The sequence below is a fragment of the Ornithodoros turicata genome, chromosome 1, assembly GCF_037126465.1.
Source record: "Ornithodoros turicata isolate Travis chromosome 1, ASM3712646v1, whole genome shotgun sequence".
NCBI classification, from domain to species: domain Eukaryota; kingdom Metazoa; phylum Arthropoda; class Arachnida; order Ixodida; family Argasidae; genus Ornithodoros; species Ornithodoros turicata.
In genome coordinates this window covers 221,046,179-221,059,692 of record NC_088201.1, presented here as the reverse complement: position 1 = coordinate 221,059,692, position 13,514 = coordinate 221,046,179, and the positions used below count along the sequence as shown (strand labels likewise).

Genomic DNA, 13,514 nt, shown 5'->3' with positions numbered 1-13,514 from the left:
AGTAGTTTTCTGCTCGCTGAATTTCAGATGCTGTGAAAGGGCCCGTTATTTTGTTTTCCACTTGACTCGAGTTGGAGAAAAATCTATAAATCCATGCCGTAGTCCGGATAACCTTGTTCAGGGAAGAGAAGTTTGCCAGTTCCAGAACGGGACAGGTTGACACTGATGGAGCTGACAGCACGACAGTTGCTTTAACTTCCTTGTCTTGGAATCCTATCAATTCCATGTGTCGTGGCCAGTAAGCCTCGTCTTCATGCAGCCACGGCGGCCCTTCCCACCAATCGGCTCGATTTTGGAGAGAGTCAATCGAAATTCCCCGTGTCAGGAGATCGGCAGGATTTTCTTTACCAGGGCAGTATCGCCAGTCCGATGGGTTCGTGCGGTCCTGTATCTCTGTGGTCCAGTTGGAAACAAAGGGCTTGTACCGACGCGTGTCACCCTTGATCCAGTTGATGACAATCATCGAATCCGTCCACAATGTAGTAGACAGGTTGGCACCAAAGCTCTTGGTAATGTAGTACAGAAGTCGTACTCTCAGTAACGCCCCCAGCAGTTCCGGCGTGGGAGAGAAACCGTCTTCGAAGGAGCAACTCTAGACTTTGCCACGACTAAACGAACTGTGCACAGGCTGCTTTCCTGTATTGTTCTGACGTAGATGACGGCTCCGTAAGCTTGTGGGCTAGCGTCGCAGAATACATGAAGCGTTTGTTGTCGGGCTGTCCCCGTGCGCTTTATCCCTCTGGGAATGCTCAAATCATTCGCTTTGGGAAGCTCGCGACACCAAGAGTGCCAGTCTTCAAGCATGTCAGGTGGGAGAACTTCGTCCCAACGTATTCCCTTCTGCCAGAGTCGCTGGAACATGACCTTCGCCGTGATAACAAACGGTGCTAGAAATCCGAGTGGATCGAAGACCCGCGCTGTGGCTTGAAATACTGTTCGTTTGGTATCATGCGCGGTGTGTAAGAATTCCAGCACGGATTTCAAAGATATCCTTAGAGCGTCTGAGTCAGTGTCCGAAATAAGACCCAGTACCTTCGTCTCAGTCTGTCGGATTGAGTCGTCGCCGTTATATAGGTCCCGAAACATTCGACGTAACAGTTCATCATTTGTTCTCCATTTCCGAAGTCGCATGCCGCAGTCTTCAAGAATGTCAACCGATTCTTTCCAAAGGCGTTTCGCCTCTTGAACTGTGCTGATACTGGTTGCCAAATCGTCGACGTAAAAACTCTCGGCTAGGAGCTTGCAGGTGTCTGGGTACATATCGGACATCCTCCGGAAGTGATAGCGTATGGTTGCGGCGAGAAGAAATGGGCTACAAGCCGCCCCAAATGGCACCGGAGTCATACTTAGGACTTCGATCGCGGGAGGGGTTGTCCTATCTTCGGTGTTGTCACGTACCACAAAAACCGCAACGCGTCACGATCCCGTTCAGGTAAGCGGATTTGCAAGAAAGCCTTTTCAATGTCGGCGACCAGAGCCACAGCTTCGCTACGAAACTTTATCAAAAGGTGTAGAATCTCTGGGTTCAAGTTTGGTCCCACGTGAACGACATCATTAAGGGATGGCTCGCCAGAGGCACTAGAGGATGCGTCAAATACAACTCTTACTTTCGTTGTATCTCTATCTTGCTTAATCACGGCTCGGTGTGGCATGTAGTAGAGTGTATTCTCCGCTGCTTCCTCCAGTGGGGCTACCTCAGCATGACCGTTTTGTCGGTAGAGAAGAATGGCGTCGTCGTATTCTTCCATAGCCAGGTGATCTTTCATTAGACGATTTGTTAGTCATCGGAGTCTGGTGCTTGCCACTTGTAGGTTCGAAGGTAGTTCCGTCTTTTTCTTAGTCCATGGAAGACCGACTTCATACCTTTTGTATTTAATTTTGATGGTTGCGTTGAATTGCTCCAGGACCCCGTTATTCTCTTCGTCGCACTCATTTGTAGATATACCAATGTGTTCAAGCGCCCAGAAGCTTTGAAGCTGCGAAGAAACGTCGTTTTCATTGTTATCCACAGTCAGTCTGAATACGCCTACGGTGGCGCAAAGGTTTCCCGACATCTCTGACGGTCCCTGAAGTGTCCACCCGAAGATGGTGTTGACCGCGAAGAGGTTGTCATCAATTCGTTGCGATTCGCCCGTCACTATACTCCAGTACAGATCTGAACCAACCAGGATCTGGATGTCGTCGCTGCAGCGTACGTCAAACATGACAAGGTCGGCCAGTGGCAACCCTTTCTCTTGTAGCGCTGTGATCAGTTTACTGTCGGGGTCGTGCATTAGGTTTGCGGAAATTTCAGGTATCTCCAAAGCTTCTACAGATATCTCCTCGCGACTGTACTGACTGAGAAGCCAAACTCTGACACGTCGACACTTCCTTCTTGAAGGTGTGCAGCCGAAGGAACATATCGACAAGTTTTCTTCCCCTACCGGTTCGCATTGTAGATCGTGAGACAATGACTCTCGTATGAATGTTCTTTGGCTCCCGCCGTCCAGTAGAATTCGTACAAGTTGTCTACTTGTATTCGTCTCCGCCCAGAGGCGAGCGGTCTGCAGAAGGATTAGACTCCGGACACGAGATGCTTCCAATTTGCGTGTCGTTGTTGAGGAGAGTACGCCGGAAAATGTAGTGTTGGTGTTTCCGCTGGTCTTATTCTCCAGCTCTCTTTCGCAAAGAACCGTGAGATGATGCCCGTTACAGCGGGTGCATCTGATTCGAGCCGCTGTTCGACATTCACGTGATCTGTGGCATCGTTTAGCACATTTGAAACAGCGTCCCTCTCGCGTAAGTAACGCTCTTTTTTCGTCGATGCTGATTGTGCTGACACAACTCTCGATGTCATTATCTGTACTCTTGCAGATAACACATTCTGTTCGTTGTGTTGTGTCTCCCGTCGTAAGTGCTCCTGTCGTCTGTCGAATAAGAGGCCGCCTATCCTTCGAGATTTTCAATCGAGATTCGCTCAGCCGTGCATCGACTGGGTATTCGCTCTTCTCAGGACTTTCTATTTCACCTCTGAGAAAGTCAAGGAAGTTATTCAATTCGGTTTTGCTGGCTGGCGTTCCTTCCTGATGTTTCCGATTGTAATCCAGTTCCACCTGTTTCGGTACAGATTTTCGCAGTGCCGACAGAAGCATGACGCCGTACTCGTTCTGTTCGACCTTCGGAGCTTGGAGGCCGCGCACTCTTACTTGAACTTCATCGTAAAGGTCTCGAAGATGGACATAATCGCCCGCATCGGCAACCGTCGGTAGATTGAGTAAACGATTCAGATGCTGGTCGACAATATGCTGTCGCTGGTTGAAGCGTTGATTAAGGATCTCAATTGCGGCATCGTAATTCTCGTTCGTAAGAGGAAGTCCGCTTATGCCGTAGCGGCCTTGCCGGTCAGATAGCTTTGTAGGTACTTGAACTTATCTACATTATGTAGAGTTTCATTCTTGTGAATTGTCGACTCAAACTGGTCCCAAAATGTCATCCAGTTCATTAGATCTCCGTTGAATTTCGGTACCTCAATCTTGGGAAGTTTCACTTTGGTGGAACCCTGATGTTGCATTGCCGGGATAAGCACAGCTCTGGTTGGAGAGTCGGGTCGAAGGGTTGTCCGTTGGATTTTCTTCAGTTTCTGACTGATTTGAGATATAGCTGTGCATATCTTTTCCTGGTAAGACATAGCAACTTCAATCTCTACTTGAAAGGCTTCTTCGGAAACAAGAGATTCCATGGATCCATCTAATGACTGTAGCGTCTCCTCTTTAGACTTCAAAAGGTCAAGTTTTGTTTGAAGCTCACCGGCTGCAGGGCTCTGAACTCGTAGTAGTGCGTCGACGTCCGTGATGAGTTTCGTTACTGAGGCCCGTACAACGGCTCGTTTCTGCTTGAGGCAGTCCATCCTTGATGCTCAATTCACCTGTCGTCGTCACAGGAGGAGTTCCCGGGTTTCGGCACCAAAGTTTGTGATGAATATCTTGCTGGTCCGGAAAGTCAGCAGGGGGTGAATTGACTTTAAGGAGTAAGACCGCTCCAACAAAAAGGACTAACGTGTCCCGTTTATTCCAAAAAGGAACAACATGCTTATAACGTCTTTCTCTTCTACACGAGCCATACGGCTAGCATGCCAAAACAAACCAAAATACGTAAAAGCAACGAAGTTGCTGCAGTGCAGGTCTGTCTTACATGGTTTCACAACACCCCTGCCCCCCCCCTTCCTGCTGTCCTCTCTCCATCTGTCCACGCCTGTACGCCGCTATAGCCACAGTTGCTTCACGGCGCTAATACGGAATTAAAAAAACGGATCGGCGCAAGCGGCAGATTCGGGTACTACAGCTGGCTAACCTTTTGAGTGACTTCCTTCTTTCATCCTTAATTTCTCAGGCACTTGAGGCTTTGTATTTCTTTGTCACTTCTATGTGTTCCAGCCTCAGAACATCAATTGCCATCTTGCTCAGCTCCTTCTAGCCGCCAGCTGCTTCAATTAACGGCACCTAGAAATAATACACGCGATGATTTACCTCTTCGCATGGAATAATACAAAAGTATGCCTCTTCTGGGACTACAGAACGTATATTTTTGCATTGCCAGAGGAGTTTGAACTTGTAACCTGATCCGTAGGGCGCCTCCGTTATACCCAGTAGGGAAGACGTAATCACGCAATAAATAACCGCGTCTACATCTTACACAATGCATACATCTTTCGACAATGCGAACGATAATCGTAGCGCGATGTGCGGAGGGGATTGAGTAACAATAACACTTTAAACATACGTCAAAGCCACTGGATTTGGACATATGAAACATGCATCGACTTCCCCGTCGTCATTTCTGAACGCAGTTTGTCAATTTGAAAATAGCGGGGCGATTACGATGTGTGGACTCTGTGCCGTTCGCCATTGTTGCCTGTTCAAATGCCGCCGACACGGCGGCACAGTTACTGGTGCCACTGTCAGCAACATTGTACGTACTTTGCTTTCTGTTCATGTAATGCCCGCGTGTATTTGAAATCCGCAGCGTGCACCCGGCGTATGTAGAATTTGTAGCGAAGGAACTGGCAATGTAGGGGGGGGTTCGAGAGTCGTTGTGTTTCTGTCGGTACACAAGAGTTACTGGAATATTTTGATTTGTAGGAGTAAACGTTTTCCGTTGTTCGTGCGTGTTTTTTTTTTAATCTTCAGAGCCCACGGTACACTAAACAATGACGTGGTATAATGGTCCACTGTTTTTACGACATGTCGAGGTTTGTGCATGTAGCGGCAGATAGAAATTTATTGGAAGCATGGGCCTGGCCTCTAAGGAGACGCAATGCATCGCAACACTGTGCCACCATAGGCATGTACACAATACACGTATATCTTACAGCAACTAACCATTTACTCAAATTCAATGCTCCCACCCAGTGTAACACATTTCTTATGTCGGGTACTGGAAGCCAATGTGAAATGTACGGCAGATTTGTGTACAGCCATATGACCGTAATCACACTTACGGACACACTGCCGTCTTATTTACGATGATAACCGTCATAATTACGGTACATTTCGTCGGTGCCGTATTAGTAACACTACTTCGGCCGTATTCCCAATCACGGTAGCACGCCTGGTTTCCTTTCAAGCCAAAAACTGCACTTTGACTGTAAATTTTACCGTTTCACCGTTTTTTGCTTGTTTTTTACAGTGTGGACAGAGCATATGCTGAAATACAAGTTGATGCGACGCACATTCGCTAAGCGTTAAGTGTATTGGGGCGTAAAGCGTTTGTAACGGTGAGGTGGTGCGGACTTTGCGAACATACCGTCTATCTACATATTCGGTGCGTATCGAATAACATTTTTGACATTCCTTTCTGACAGATATTACGCTTTTAATCGAGGCTATAATGCGACTATCTGCTGAGTGGAGCTGTAAAGGTGATCGAACTCCTCATCTGTGCGACGAGTGTCGTGCACAGATAAATGTGTTCCAGGAACAGCACGAAAATGATAGAAATATGTAACTAATTTTACTTTACTTTTTTTTTACTCCATATCTAGATTTTGCCAGCTTTCAGCACAAGAACAATGTGCTCTCGTGAACAAACTGTCACAAACGTCATCGATATATCGGCATATCTATAAAAAAGAGGTTCTGGCAACGTTCCTCTGGTGGTCAACACAAGGATGTCTCTGGGCATGTCTGGGATGTCTGCAGACTGCGCCCCCCTTCGAAACCTCTACACACGATATTTTGGAGACGTGCTTCGGACGTCTGGTATTTGCTCAGTGAAACCGAAACGCAAATCCCGTTCTGAGACATCCCATGGGTACCGCATCGATATCCGGGAAGTCAGGCTCTTCGCGACCATGTAAGGAGGTCCTGGGGATATTAATGATTTATTGCGAGACCACCCAGTACAAGTGATTGATCGTGATTTCTCTGCTTTGAATGATACATGCGCACAAACGACATTTGATTACGGATGAGCTACACAACAAAGATGTTCACATAAGGGTCGACTTCTGCAAACGAAAGTATAAATCGTCTGCAAATTGCCAGCACGCACTATGAGTCCAAAACAGATACCAGGAACCATTGTGATGCCTAATGTAAAAACTCCGAGACTAGGGAACACAAAGGGACAGACACAAACACGAAGCCTCACAAAGTCATTGAGACTTCGTTCATGCATCACCTTCACCAGCTCGCTTGCTTCTTAGCCATTTTTTCATTGTCACCATTGTGATGTTCTATTGCATAAGGACGCAATGTCGAAAAACTCACATAGCTACTCCTGGTTGCTGGTGCGCAAAAACACATTTATTTCACATTCATAGTCACTGTGTGCATCAAAGGTGAATTACACGTGGAGGTACACGCCAAGGCAAAACTTTCGTGTAAAGTCTGAAGCTTGATAACGTATATGTAAAATTCATCGAGTGCGATGCGGTCCACTGTTATGGCTTAATGCGCAAGGAAATGAAATGGTCGAAGTAGGAAGCGCATTTTTGCTACCATGCGTCTTCTGACCACCCTGATTACGTGCTTGATAGCGCCATTGTAACGATGGAGTATCATTTCAACCAAGAAGACGCCAGTGGATATCAGCATGCCCGTTGCCCACAGTAAGAAAGGTGGCCGCAAATCGGTCATAGTCAGCGCTTTCTGTTCTGATGTCTGCCGGAAGTTGTCGTTATCGTTTTGATGCGACACTCTGAACGCTTCCAGGTTCCGTGCCCTTACATATAATCCTGTCTCCACACCCTGTGTCACGATTTTCTGAGTGCTGTGAAGGTAGGGTGAAGTAAGTCCCATCGCTGGGCCCAAGATTAGGGCATCCATGAGATCATCAACCTTTCTGTAGCCCATTTGTAGGAGTTCGTTGTGCCTTTGCATAGTATCTTGGCGATGGCTCAAAACTCCATAAGTATCCTTCCCATCGTTTCCTCGCTTAATGGAGCCATCCGCGTTGAAGCAATCACATCCACTTTTTATAGGATATTTGGAGCTAGTGTGGACAGACATGCCGCACTGGCTAGCACTTTGAAAAAAGCAGAGTCTGTAACCTTGAACTGAAAACAGTTGATCATCAAACTTTTCTATTCCTTTTTTGAGCGGCATATCTCTCAAATAGGACATTAGCAATCCTTGAAAAGCAGTGGATACGATCATCCCGACAATCAGCCAAACTCCAAAAATTATTCGCAAGGGTTGGTAGTTGAGGAAGGCCGTAGTGTGCACTACGCTTTGCCTTAGAAGGGATTCCATAAAGAGGACAGCGACTTGCACTAAGTGTGCTCTGTTCGGACGTTTCATGTAAAGATAGGAGAAACCAATAAGCGCGCATGCGATGAATGAAGACAGTAGAGATAACCACACTTGCAAGCTGAACGGTATCACTAGAGCCATTTCCCTTGGCATCTGCTTCGCCTTCTCAGCATAAAACGAAAGAACCACAGAGTCCAAATACCCTGCGATAATGGCATTATCAATCAACGTGCCACCGTTCAAATAACCAGTCGCACTAATACCGTTACCCCTGCAAAGAAACTTCGAAATTTTTGTCTTGATTGCGACAGAGGGTATTTCGGAGAAGCCGATCTCAAACATCGTGACTGTCACGTTCTTATGTTGCAGTGTGAAAATCAATGTTTTCACATTGGGATGAATGCATGTGCCTCCCTTCGTGCAAATAAGGACTAAGTTCTGCCCTTCAAATTTACACCTTCTCACGAGATGTTTCCCAAACATATATTGCGGGTCACATGTAATGCATTCTTCCGAAGCATAGTCCCTCAGATAAGCGTTACCGTTTGAGATAGTGACATTAAACACGCCGGTGCATGAAAACACGTCTAACCTCTCCGTGAACTGTCCTAATGAATTAAGTAGACCTTTCGTCCTCGTTGGATCAGCGCCTTCTGGTAACATATACAGATCCAAGGCACACTGTCGGAAAGTGCTCCAAGCTCTGGGTACGAACAAATCCTTATAAGTGCAAATTATGTGGAAAACTCGGCCATCCAGATGTGCATGTTTCCAGTTGCTCTCCAGAGTAGCATTGAAGATCTTCATGTCTGTCCAAATAGCGATGGGAACGTTGATTTTATGAAGCAACTTGAGCAGATAATTAGAATAAGTGTCGATGCACCCAACTGATGTTCTAACGTCCACTGGCCTGTTTGCTGCGAAAACACTGATCACCAGAGGAAGAACGTCAGATGCCAGCAAGTCTTCCATGGAACCAAATGTCTTAATGCATGTTGTTATGCGGAATAGGCATGCAATCACAATTCCTCTGAGAAGCATGGTTCAGTCGCAATCTGAGTGGTGAAATTGAGAGCGTGGTAACTCCGCTAAGCTTCTCTCAGTCCAGTTGTCTGCGTCCGCATACGTACTTCTCTGTCCGGGAACTGTAGCATTTGTGCATTATCGACCACTGGGTCTCCAGTCGATTTTAATCTATCAAAGATTGCGAGGCGCTCTGACTTGCACCCGGGACTTGGAGAACGATATCCACCTCAACCGGTGCGAGTACTTTAACATGCGCAGCAATGTACGTAGTAAGCTGATGAGCCTAGATAGGAAGAAGACAAAAGGCCGGAAGCATACGATAATGTAATTTCGTAGAGTGGTGAAAGCATCGGCTCCTCAAATGCGCGTATCGTTGGTCATGAGCGATGTTGGCATGGAATATCGCGCACTGTGCTTTTTTTTTTTCGAGGGGCTCTCTAAATGTCATAGTCCGCTTGATGAAGACGTCATCTTTAATATGTTCGGTCACCATCAGCGTGATCCGTCTATTACTTGCGGTAACATTTGTCTTCTGGTATCTGTGGAATATTTTGATCTTTAGCGTAACTTCAGTAATCCACGGAGGCTCACCTCCACGCAGGTGATTCAACTTCAATACTGTGAAATTCAATATAATTCAACAATTCTGGGCGTTCCGGATCCAAAGGCCGCTTGCCAAGCGCTATGTAGGATTCCGGGAAAGACAGAAGCACGCTTCAGTTTTGGTCAGCTACGATCCCCCATATCATCGAGGACTGGGAGCGGTACACGTGTGAACGCCGGGTACTTCGACGCCAACTTGAACTCCTCGACCATAGACCATTCAGCCTGTCCAAAGTACTTGGCCCATGGAGGTCCCCTGCGCATCAGTGCCGGGCTCTTCGCTCCTTTTTTGCTTTCATGCAGGCCACTGGACTCCTCGAAGAGCTCTAAACAGAACTCCGACCTGTCGTCGCTTCAATCTCACCATAATTCATCCTCTCATATTAACCACTGTGAAGTGGGGTAGTGTCCTGTGGCTACCACGGGGAAACATCCCATGTCATCATCACTTCTTCATTTATTGTTGTTGTTGTTGTTTCAGTTTTGGTGCTTCAATCAGATTAATTCATAAGGAATCATCTACAACGCTTTGAAAATATACTACGTTGACGCTCCTGTACAATCACCTGCTGCAGGATAACGTTGCCGCTAATGTATTAGCGCCCCCTGTTTTCTATGTGAATTTCCCATAGGTTTTGTCGCCGAACTATGAGACAGATCTGAATGCGGGAACTTTCATTGGAAAGGTGACGTCAAGATCTCTTAATTCAGGGAACTGAAATATCTCTCTAGCGTGGTATTTTTTTTAAAGAAAAAGAAACGAATTTTGTTGCTACAGCTTCAAAAAATCCAAATAAACAAATGAAAGCGAATAAAAACAATCCGCTTCTGAGGTTAACCGGGGACATGTTTCAGGATTCAAATGACCCGTCGTTCTTGTGTTTTTAGCATTCTGTTTTTCCGAAAAAGAATTGAAAGTGAGTACGGGCATGCATCCAAGGCGCGTTTACCACTGATTCCGGAAGATGGCGCCGTCCACTCGCAGCGCCCGAACGTACTCCGCTTGTAAACCTCCACGTATTGCGCAGCAGCTGATCGGCGTCCGTGGTTTCGGTTCGTCCTGAAGTGACCAATTCGTGGCTAAGTTACGCGTTTTTTTCACTTTCTTCTCATGTTCATTTGCTCTCTGTCCTTGTGTGTTTTCTACGTGTTCATAGTATTTACCCATTATGGCTCGAAGTCACGTCTACGGACAACGGAAACGTAAGAAGAAGGACTTTGCGAATTTACGTGGTAGAGGCAGGCATGTGACGGAACCTGCGGATTTGAGAGATTTTGGTAATGCAGGATGCTCCAGCCGTGCTGTTCCGAGTGATCGCTGCACTTCGACGACTCCACATCGTGCAGATACCCTTGTAGGCTCAACCTTTGGTGGTAGTGTTGTTCCTCAAACTGTAAGTGATGCCGGTCGGAATACTTGTTTCGCTTCGAGCACAAGCGAAATTCGTCCTTCAAATTCGTAATTTGCTGATTCAGCTGGGGTAGGTAATGTAGTCCCCTGCAGTTCAGATTGTGACCAGCTTGCCGGTTCCAGAGCAAGTACCGTTCCAACCACTGCTGCTGTTACACCCAGTCGATCTCCATCTTTCGATACTGGCAATGTTCACCAGACACAGAGTCAGTGCACAAGCCGTGTGAATGGTCGGCGTATAGTGGAGATTGATCACTTCTTCTTCGTCTTTGCAAAGTTTGTCGGTACATAGTCCGTTTGGTTGCGGCCTGGCTGACATGGAAATTGTATCAGAACATCGGCGAGGTCTGTGTAGCTCTTTCAGTTTGAAGTGCAGGATGTGTGTGAGGAAAGATGTAGTCACAACAGAGGCGCCAGTTGATCAACTTGTTCAACAACGCATGGATGCCAATTCCTCAGCAGTGAACGGTATCGTGTCTATAGGTTCTGGTTTCTCAGGCCTTCTCGAGCTCCTAGGTGCTTCTGGACATACCCGGCATGGCTAGTAGCACGTACAGTAAGTATCAGGATATTGTTGCTAAAGGAATCGACAAAACAGCTTGGGAAGAAATAAGAAAAGCAGGCATTGAGGAAGCCTGGTTAGCTAGGGAGGCTGGGGACATCGATGCTGACGGTTTTCCTATAATTACGGTCGTTGCTGAGGGTGCTTGGTGCAAATGTTCATACAAGAACAAGTACGACGCTCTTTCTGGCTTGGTAAGTAAATATTGTTATCTACACTAAATAAAGGTGCGCGAAAAAGAAGGATTTATCTTGCACACCGCTTGGCAGACGGGATATACAGGAAGTCTCTGCCCACCATTTGCGGAAAGAACACTATGAGCATTTATTTGGAGGAAAAAGTTGACCCCTCTTGTGCTATTAGTGGCACTGCTGTCTTTTGGTAAACACACTTACTAGAGTGGTATACATCCTGCGGCATGAGTTTGTACGATACGCATACAGATGCATAATTCCTGGAAACATTGTCATTGCCGGTAGAGTTTCGTGGAATACAATCTTGACATTTTTTTCGTTTTTGGAGGCTGTAATTGTTGGGTACCGCACAAAGAAAGTACTGTTCCTAGGCGTCCGGAACAAATTTTGTACACTGTGCGCAAGTTGCAAGGCAGGGTCGAGCCCAAAAAAGCATCTGTGCTTCAAAAACTGGGACAGAAGCTCTACCTGTATGGAGAAGGATATCGTCGTTGAAGGCTTCAGGCGCAGCATTGAGTTGCACGGGGTAAAGTACTTGCAGTTGATCGCTGACGGTGATTCGAGCACATACAAGTCAATTCTTCAAGCTGCACCGTACCAGCATCAGGTAGTTCAGAAGATAGAATGTCGCAACCACCTTCTTCGAAACTATGTAAGTCGTCTTCGAGATATTGCTTTGGCAAAGAGAACAACCCCCATTCCCCCATCGCTGAAGGAGCTACTTCTGGATAATGCTGTTCGACTAAGAGTTGGAGTTGCTAGGGCTATTCACTATCGCAAAGAGCAGGCTGAGTTCAGGAAACAAGATCAGATTCGGAACCTGGTGGCTGATATCTGTAATGGGCCACTCCATGTGTTCGGCGAGCACGCAAAATGTGCGGGTTACTTTTGCAGTGGTCCAAAAGAGGGGGAAGTCCATCACGTCCCAGAGCTCAGGAAATGCGGACTTTTCAATGAAATCCTTGTAGCCATGAGCCGTTTGGCAAACAATGGTAGCAGCTTGATCCTTGACGTTAACAATAATACTGCAGAACATTTCATTTCTCTCGTTGCAAAGTTTTCTGGCGGGAAAAGAATAAACTTTTCCCAGAAGGGATCATTCGGAATGCGGGCTTCAGGGGCTGTCGTGTCTTTCAACTCTAAGCAGTACCATCGTGCTGTACATAAGGCAGTGTACAACACCAGCCCTGGGACGGATGCAAAAATTATGCTGAAGCGTAAAGCAGCTGTTCGTGCTGCTTGCATAAGGCATCGGAGTTCTGGGGCTGCTCGCTGTAAGCGTTCACTTGAAGGTGCGCCTTGCAAGCGTGCTTCCAGCGACAACCACTATGGTTCCATAGTGGATGCCCCAGACATGAACCACATGAACCATGACTATGTTGAAGCTGCTGCGGCGTACAAGGATTCCCTTGTGCTCTCCCAACCAGATTCAGAGCAGCTCGAGGCTGATACTCGAGGTCAAAAAGGGAGAACTTTGTGTATGCAGGAGAGGCGAAAGCGACTCACCGCTTCTGATTTTGGCAAGGTATGCAAGATGCGAGATGCAACGAGCAGTGCAAGTACTGTTCGTTCCTTGCTCTATGGTCATTTTGACACTGAGGCTCTCCGATATGGTCGCGACACTGAGCCCATTGCAATTGCTAAGCTGCAGGATGAGTTAGGGGTGACTGTTTCACCATGCGGCCTTGTTGTTGATCAGGAGTTTGCATACCTTGCTGCAACACCTGATGAGCTTGTCGGTGACGACACTGTCGTGGAAGTGAAGTGCCCTTATTCGGCTCGGTCCCTTACCCCAGTGGAGGGGTGTGAGGCCATCATGGTATTCTACCGTGGCTTGAGTGTATGAAAATATAGCAAAGCTGTCCCCAAACCGTCGTTCTTCCCAGGCATTGTTGAAACACGTCCACACGTTGATGCTATATTTGTGAGGCCATCATGGTATTCTACCTTGGCTTGAGTGTATGAAAATATAGCAAAGCTGTCCCCAA

The 13,514-nt window shown here is 46.9% G+C and overlaps 1 protein-coding gene across 1 annotated transcript; it reads right to left on the bottom strand.

Annotated features, from left to right (window-relative positions):
- Positions 1-1,346: 1,346 nt before the first annotated feature.
- Positions 1,347-1,766, bottom strand: LOC135394907 (uncharacterized). The gene has a single exon (XM_064625973.1). It carries the CDS (start codon positions 1,764-1,766, stop codon positions 1,347-1,349), a length of 420 nt encoding a protein of 139 aa, XP_064482043.1.
- Positions 1,767-13,514: the final 11,748 nt, after the last annotated feature.